The 8,753-nt window shown below is 42.6% G+C and overlaps 1 protein-coding gene across 1 annotated transcript; it reads right to left on the bottom strand.

The window, feature by feature from the left end:
- Nucleotides 1-311: 311 nt before the first annotated feature.
- Nucleotides 312-6,391, bottom strand: gal3st3 (galactose-3-O-sulfotransferase 3). Its single transcript, XM_010786110.1, has 2 exons — nucleotides 6,289-6,391; nucleotides 312-5,366 (listed from the first exon to the last, which is right to left on the bottom strand). Exons 1-2 carry the CDS (start codon nucleotides 6,369-6,371, stop codon nucleotides 4,028-4,030), a joined length of 1,422 nt encoding a protein of 473 aa, XP_010784412.1. The 5' UTR covers nucleotides 6,372-6,391; the 3' UTR covers nucleotides 312-4,027.
- Nucleotides 6,392-8,753: the final 2,362 nt, after the last annotated feature.

Below are 8,753 nucleotides of genomic sequence, written 5' to 3' on the forward strand. Positions count from 1 at the left end.
AATTTGTTCATTCATTTAGGCAGGCGTGCTAGATGGAGGTCATTTTCAACGACTGATTGCAGCCTGAAAAGTCTGATTTTGGTCTTCTGGGAAATAAAAAACACTAAGAATCAGAATCCTAATTGAGCTAGTGTCACTGTGTGTTATGTATCGCTGCTGATGAAGAGCATTTGTGTGTGTGTTTGTGTGTGTGTGTGTATTGCTCTAATATTCAGAATAATTCAAGTCAGTGCACATCTGAATAAATCTGCATTGAAATGACAGAGACAAGAACATGTCCACTCGCAGAGGAATTGAAATCATTCAAACTTTATTCGTCACGTTCACCTTCCACCATTACATAAGATTTGGGGCCCCTAGCTCTGATTGTCTTTAGCCATTTTGTTCAGAGCCCAGTCCCCCACCTCTTCAAATCAATCACCAAAATGAGATCAAGATCTACCTCATTCTTCACAGTTCACAGATGAGCCCATAAACAGAGGATGGAAATAAAGGATGAGCAGATCAAAGAGGCAATGGAGAAAAAATACGGTCCAAGAATCATCAAGTATTAACGGTTTCTCTTTTACTTTCCTGCAACATAGAGGCTCAAAATATTGATCCCGCAATACATGAAAGAAGTTTATTTTTCCAGTAAAAGGAAAAAAAAACGTTGTAATGTCGAAGCAGAGGTGGTAAATGTGAAGAGGATGAGATTTGAGAGCACTTTTTTTCACAGATCCTCAAAGAAGAATTATAGCAACACTTGAGACACGACAGCATGACCATTACTGAAACTCTCCCACAAGAATAAGAACAGCCGGGCGAACAACTCGTACAATCAAGACAGCACTTAGAGAGACTCACGGCCACGGAGAGATGGAACATTTCAGGCGAAATAAAAACATATTTTTCAGCTGGCTCCCAGTCAGACACAGAAGGAAATGTGTTTTCAAATACACATTGAGATCGTACAGTTTATTTGCCATTATTTTTCTACAAATGACTGCCAGAAAGTACCTGAACACAACCTTAGGATCACATTTTCTACCCAAATCGTACCATATCAAATGAGAATACAAGACATTATATAATAAATGATAGGAAGAAATACAGACAAAATCTGTAACATCGTGAAATAATCCAACAAAATGTAACTCCAACAACATTTTCATTATTCTTATAATTGATACCCGAACATCACAGCTGCCTTTGCCCTGTTTGAAAATAAAAAACATTGTGGTAAAAAGTGGCGTTTTGAAATATTGCTATTATAATAAAAGCTGCCTGTAAAACTGTGAAAATAGTTTAATCTAAATAAAACATTTCATAATTTTATACAGTACATGAGGACTGTATTTATGCAAGCCATAACGTCTTATCCATTTATTTATTATTGCACAAATGCACAATGCTTAATGGTCGACAGAGAAACACATTCATTCTGTGTTTTCTTGTTATTTTACATAAAGTTGAAGCAATTCAGGAGTTTTACTCGAACCCAATTATTTTTCTATTACATGTAGCAGCTTTAAATCAAGCTAATTCAAATATAGTTGATAATTATCATCACCAAACGGATTTTATAAGGCTGGTGGTTTTAGATATTATGAGTACTTCAATTGCCACCAAATCCATTAAAAAGCCAAAATAAACAATGAATTAATCCCAAAATCCTCCCAACTATTACAACACCGGTTCTTTTGTTAATCCTTAATACACTGTCTGCCCCTGGAAATACTCAGCATGGAATTAAATGTGCAATCATCCCCGGCAGAATATTGTCCCCAAAAAGCCTTATTATTGTTAAAGTAACAGCTCCTCAAAACCACATTTCACAGCTGCATACAAAAATAAAAATAATGAAAGCACATATTTGTGTCCCGTTTTTAAAGATTTCCAGCAGCTTTCCAGCGTTTGTTGACACAGAGACGTGAAAAAACACCTTTAAAGTGAGTATTTGCAGTGTATGTACCTATTACACATATATGAACACATTTCATAAACCGGTAAATAAATAAAAAAGACTGCTGTGCATCTCGTGCTCTCAGAGCTGAGGTTCCACAGTAAGTTCAGATAAGCCCACTTTGAATTTAAATATTCACAGCCACTTCATAAAACTGTTTATCCTCGACTCCGGTTTGTTTTCCAACCGCTCCATTTTTTATTCCTGTCAGAGCAGCAGTGGTTTGTGTTTTTCATTATTATAACCTACAGGACGACACACCCAAACCACAGAAATGGTGTGTGGTTGAGCACTTAAGCACTGCTGAGTGAAAGATTCATTTTAAAGCGACAACTCCTGTTTCAATGTGTGGTTTTCCGGGAGTGGTCTCTGTAGTTTTGCATTTTGTAAAACATATATAGAATGAATATTTTATATCATTGCCACATGCCTTGTTCCACCTCAGCTGCCTGAAGGGAAAAGACCGACAAACAGAGGTTTTTTATCCAGTGACTCGTAACAGTTAAAAATACAGTAATGGGACTCTTTCAGTCCCGATAATAAATAACACATAGTTGTCATACATGTCACACAAATGGTTTCCTTTTGTTGCCATGCCAAATTGGCTGGCCTTGGGAACAAAATACAACATGAAGCAGAGAAAGCTGCTTCTTGTCTTACACACACACACTCACAGAAAATACGCACAGACATCTTTCCCAGTTACTTAGCAGTGTGACCACATGAGGAGTAAAATAAATTGAATGACACATTAAATATGAGCAGAATGGATTAAAAACGGATCAAATCTGAGATAAGTGATGACATTTGAAGATCACAGCCAAACCAGCCGGCCCACCAGCCTTAAGAGGCTTTAAACACCCTACATCAATGCTTTCCCGAGTTCACAATGACTTTGGTCCTTGTATTCTAAATGAAAATGTACAGCCGTGTAACCCAAGAACATATGCCATAGGAAGGCCATGAGAGGGGACGATTAAATATTCAAACACTGCGACCCACAGGCTTCAAGTCTTTGTCCTGTCCAGTTGTTTTTGCTTGTGCTGTGCGGGGTTGCTGGTATGTTATTAAATCCATGCCTTTCGTACGTGGCGTAGGCACAGAGATCTTATTGCAATAACGGCCAAGATTAAAAACAAAACCCCCACATCCAGAAACCTAGATAGTCTCTATGATGTGATCGCAGCTGGAGTTCCGTGGGAGACTTCAATCAAAGAAGGAGAAAAACAAAATATGTTTGCGCAACTCTCTGGAGGTTCTGCCCAACCAGAGGGTAGCAGCAGGGATGGGAGGATGGGGAGGATGCGTAGAGGGAGCCTATGAGGTCAAAGGCCGAAGAGACAGTTCGTTCAGTCTCTGTAATGGATCCAGTCTTCACGCATATCTTCTGTAATCTCTCCCTTTTTATCTATCTATCTGGCTTTTTAACTCCCCTCCCTCCTTTGCCTTAGCGTCTAAAGTTTGTAAGAGAAGAAGAAGAGTTGTTGATTGTGCTGTTGTATTAACGGTTGGAGCTGATCTCAATGGCTGTCTGGCCTCTTAAAAGGCTCTTTGGACGCCTGACAGCAAATCCCTTTATGTCATTATGGCTCTCTCAAGGACTTTAAGTGGCATATGTTAGGAGGAGAGAGCAAGGAATGAAAGCAAGTAACATGATGCTTTACCAGTGTGATACACACAACGCCTACTCTGTGCCTCACAATAGGCCCCGATATCGCCACTTCCCTATTGAGTCCCAGTCGCACATAACAGATTTTGCTTCAAATAACCACTTTCACCTAAAAAACTTGGCGTGCAAGTGAGCCAGGTCCTTTAGTAGATTCCTCCTGCCCTCAAGTCCTAAGACTGTTTCACAGACCAGAGAGAGCACATATTCAAGTTCAAGTCCAGATATATCTAACCCCCTTTTCCTCTGATGTTCCTCAGTTATTTTTATCCCAAACTCTGTCTGTACGGGACAAGAGAGACATTGACTCAAGAGCAACCCAGACTTTTTTCAACAACCCCACCAACCAGGTCCCATTGTCTCAAGCTTCAGGATGGGGAGGACAATGCAGCCTTTTGGGCACTATATTCCAGTCTCTATTTTTCAGTCTGCGAGGCCTCGGTCTGTGCCGATCGAGGCCCTATCTTTGTGGTCCGGCCTTGAGTTCCTGCAGCGGGCTTTGAGGTGGAGGTGGCCCCAGTCCCTGATGCAGGGCCTGGGGCCGCGGGGGGAGGTTGACTGCGTTGCACTTGAGGATGCCGAGGCAGGACTGTGCGTATGGGCTGCTGGATGGGATGTGTCTGCTGCTGAGGCCGGAGTTGGTAGTCTCGACGGTAGCGCAGTGATTGGGAACGTAGAAGCACCCGTGTGTACTGGACCTCTGGCATGATGAGCTTGAGGCAAAGCTCCTGGGCTTGACTCGAGAACCCACGGCTGAGATTTACCGGGAGGTCGTAGCCAACAATGTCAACTTTCCCACTAGGCTGCCAAGGGCGGAGATCCTTGTTTTTGATCTGTGCTGCCGATCGGAGAAGCGGCATGCGCCCTCCGAAGCAGCTTCTCATTAAGCTCTCCTGAGCCCGCCGGAGGAGTCGCACCTCCCTCGCCACACAAGCTGGACCCAGAGCCGATAGTTGGCGCCACAATGAGGCGTTGAAGTGGTCGTACAGACGTGCATCTAAGGAGTTCCAGGCACGGATCTTTGAAGGAAGGCCCAGCGTCAGGCTCCGCTTTGAGCTTGGCGTCCGCATGTTGAGTTTAACATACAGAATATCATCCAGATCCCAAGAGAGGAGATGTCGTAGGAGAACCAGCGACTCGTCAAAGTACTCAGCAATCATCACCAGGGAGAAGACTCTGTCCACCTCTGCCACAAAGCCCCGTGCATACGCCTCATCTTTCGCTGAGCGGTCCTTGTCTCCGCCCAAGTCGAAGGTCAAGGTGTTGCGTGCGTACATGGAGTCCTTCTCATCTGCTCGGTAGTATTTCCAGGGCTCCTCCAAGAAAGCCTCAAGGGATCCGTTGGGAACCCTCTTGAAGCTCTGACAGTACTGGTTGTAGTAACTGAACAAAGACTCGAACATGGATCCCGGCTCTCTCAGGATCGTGATATAGATTGTGTCATTGGGCATCAGCCGCTGCAGCTCAGCCTTGTTGAAGCGCATATGGCTGGTGATGATGTTCGGCGGTAGCGTGTGCGGGTGGACAAAGTGGGAGGTGAAGGAGCGCGGGTAGCAGAACTGGTGGCTGCAGGCCTGCACGGGCAGCGCCGCCGTGAGGTTGTTGCGCTCTGCGAAGCGGAAAAGCAGGTTCTGCATGGTGGTGCTGGCCGTTTTGTGGGTCTTGAGGAAGACCACATTGGTGTGCTTTGGTTTAAGGCCTGGGGCAGGGTGGGAACGAAGGGCAGGACAACCGATGTGGAAGGCTCCCATGGTCCTAGAGACAGAAAAAGAGAGTGTATTCATTTATTTGAGGCTTCAATGCAACAGGCCATAGAGTGTTAGCACAAGGGACTAAGGTGACTGTAATCTAGTAATATTCAGTGCATATGCTGAAAATAGAAACGTGGTATCAGAAACTAAGAGAAAGAATAATTATGAGGTATGTTGGAATTGTTTGTACTGCACGCGTTCTTTACCTATTCAATATTTCCCAAGAGTATGTCATTATGATAATGATCTTAGTCCTATACTCTAAGGAAAATATCCGCATCTGCAAGTGATCTTGAAAAGTCACTTAAGGGCCTGACATAAAACTTCATCCTTTGCATCTTCTTATTCCCAATATAGTGGGGTAACAACAACAAAAATATGTTTTAGGAGTCCCAGTGTAGCCAAATTCTAATCAGGATGAATATTCATGATACAATTTTACCATAGGAAAAGAGCTGAATCTGACAACACACAAAAGCCCAATCACGCGTCCATATTGGGTGCATGCACACTGAAAACTCTCACACTAGTATTCCCTGAACACAGAACTAAAGTGTGGGATATTTAAAAGGTGTGGAAACAATGTGTGAAAAGTATAGAGACTAAGGGCAGAGCAATAACAGAGACTCCAAAGATGGCAATGTGAAAATGATTTTATTAGCAACACGTTAAGTTGAAAAGGGTACAAAGGGGCTGTCAGAGATCTGTGATCTCACTACTTTTATAATTGGTCCCTCGACCACTGTGGCAGTGCATCTGCACTCAAACCCTCCATATCTGAGAATTATAATAAGACAGTCCTGCTATTAATTTGCCTTGAAAAGACAGACATCTTCATGGTAATTAGCACCGTCTGAACTTACAGAGAGATAGAGGGTATATAATGTGAGCGTTTGCATATGTGAGGGCGTGTTTCGATCACTCACCAGCTCAAGTGGCCCCCATGGTGCAGCAGGAGACTGATGGTGCTGATGGCGACGAAGACCAGGAAAATCTTCTTCATCGACATCTCTCTCTCTCTGCTTCACTGGGACTGCGGGAGAAAAGAGCGATCATGAGTCAAGGCAGAGAAGGAGAAGGAGGGCAGTTGGAGGTGTAATGAGAAAGCGAAAATGAGCATGAGGTGGAACAAGAACGGCGGTGAAAATAGGCGACGGGAATTAGGGAAAATGAGAGGGGGGTTTAGAGTGAGAGAAGATGAAAGGTAACAGAAATGAGGAGTGAAAGGACAGGAAGAAAAGGGAAATGAACATGGTAAGGAGGATTTACTCCGCAAATAATGGCCGGGGTCCATTAGCAAAGGGTAGCGAGGCTTGGCTTTTGTCACTCTAATAATGTGCCGAATGATGCCTTCATTACCTTCCACAGCTGTAATAGTAACAATCACAGTTACACCTTTTTATACTCAAATCGTGGACAGATGGGCAGGTACATTAGGTCCTGTCAGTAATGAGGGACATGCACATGAGAAAAACTAAAAGCACTTCACAGTGAGAGCGCCCCGTGTCACTTGACCCGCCACGACGAGATGGAACCTGGGAAGGAGTCCAAGCCTCTCTCGGCGGCATCTCACTTGCATAACAACGGCCGACGTCTGTCTCCTTGATTACACTGTCCTGTTAGCATCCATGCACATGCCAACAGCCACTATAGCCAACGTTTTTGTAACTCAAAGCAACATTTATGCCAATTGTTGGATTTCTTTTGTATACAAATCATGGTAGGGGAGCATGAGCGCATCGATTTGCACAGGGAGGGACCTTTCATATTGGTGTTTTGACCAAGATTCATGCTACTTGCTTTCAAAACAAATAGAACTGAAGCATATTTCTAACTACTAATTAAAAATATGCCTGTTACAGTTTCTTTAAGCACCAAAGATGATTTATTCAAATTGCTTTCTTGGTGTTTTAGAGTCCCACACCTCCAAATATTAAATGAATATTGATACAAAACCTTACATTTGGGAATCTGGAAAAAGCTAAGTTACACATTCTTCTTTATAATGACTTAAGTTATTTAACAAATGGCGTACATAGCTTGCAAAAACTTAATTTCAATTTGTAATGACATGATAGGACATGATAGGACAGTTTTCTGTGAAAAACGAAACAACTGTGTTGAAGAGAAGTGAGCCCCAGGTTCTAAGCACAATCAAGATGTTTCCCAAAGACTAATTAAGCATTCAACAAAACTGACAGCTGACCTTGAGTTGAGTTGTGGGAGATTAAGAGAGAAAACTGACGTAATTGTTTTCCAATCCCAAAACAGCTGGGATTGCGATGCTTCGCTGGTTGTGCTCAGCAGGAATGTGTGTTGACACATATGTGTGCAGACACACACAGATGCACAAAAACACTAAGCCTCTATTAAACATGCTCTCACACTAATTGATGCACAGATTGCTGCAGACACGTGGTTTTTTTTTTTTGGCTAGTTCATCTTTTGTTGTTGTCAATACAGAATGTCCTCTGCCGGCTTCATAATTGGAACACAATCGCATCGTATATTTATCTTCATAACAAAAGGAAGTTGTCATCGTCCAAATTGATTAAAGACTGAGGGATGAAAATACTCCGGAAGAACAAACAGTGATGCAGTATCTAGCCAAGTAGAATCCATTTCATTATTTCCTTTATTCCAAAAATGTTTAATCCAACAGTCAAAATCCCAAGTATATTTAATCTGCCAATCTTCCAATTTTTGGGGGTATTTTGCTTTTTAATTTACAAAAACAATCAGTCAATTTCAGGAAACTGTTACCAAGAAAACTGGAAAGACATCAAAGCAAGAGACAGGAAATTCAGACGGCCATTTTACTAATTGTCCATCACATATCAGACTAATTTTAGAAATATAAAAAGCTCACCCAGCAGGGCTTATTCTCCCAATAGGCGCTTTCACACCACAGTACTTTTCCCACTTTAGTTCCGATATAGTTCCGAAATGTCACGTTCACACCAAAAAAAATCTGGAACTAAAATGAGTTCGGGGTACTTCGGGTGGCAGTATACGCCGTGAAGTTGTTTGCGGCCTGCCAGTAACCCAATGCAGAAGAAGAAGAAGTGCCGTCAGCGGCTTCATTTGCCTAAACCTCCCCCAGGGACTTATTCCGGTGTGAACGCGATCTGTACTTAGTTCATGAGAACTAAATAGTTCTCATGAACTAAGTTCTCATGAACCTTTGTGGGAAAAGTACTGCGGTGTGAAGGCGGCTAATGTGTCTTTTTATATGTAGCACGCTAATATTCTGCAACAACAAGTCTTGCAAGACTCGGCACAAAGAAACTCACGGCACTCTCAATGTTGGGAAAAGGTACCTTGGTACTATTAATAAATAAAACGTTCTTTCAAAAACATGTTGTTTACATCGGTCTGGTTTTGTCTGAGC

Source organism: Notothenia coriiceps, unplaced genomic scaffold (assembly GCF_000735185.1).
Source record: "Notothenia coriiceps isolate Sejong01 unplaced genomic scaffold, NC01 NC01_scaffold00028799, whole genome shotgun sequence".
In the NCBI taxonomy this organism is placed as follows: domain Eukaryota; kingdom Metazoa; phylum Chordata; class Actinopteri; order Perciformes; family Nototheniidae; genus Notothenia; species Notothenia coriiceps.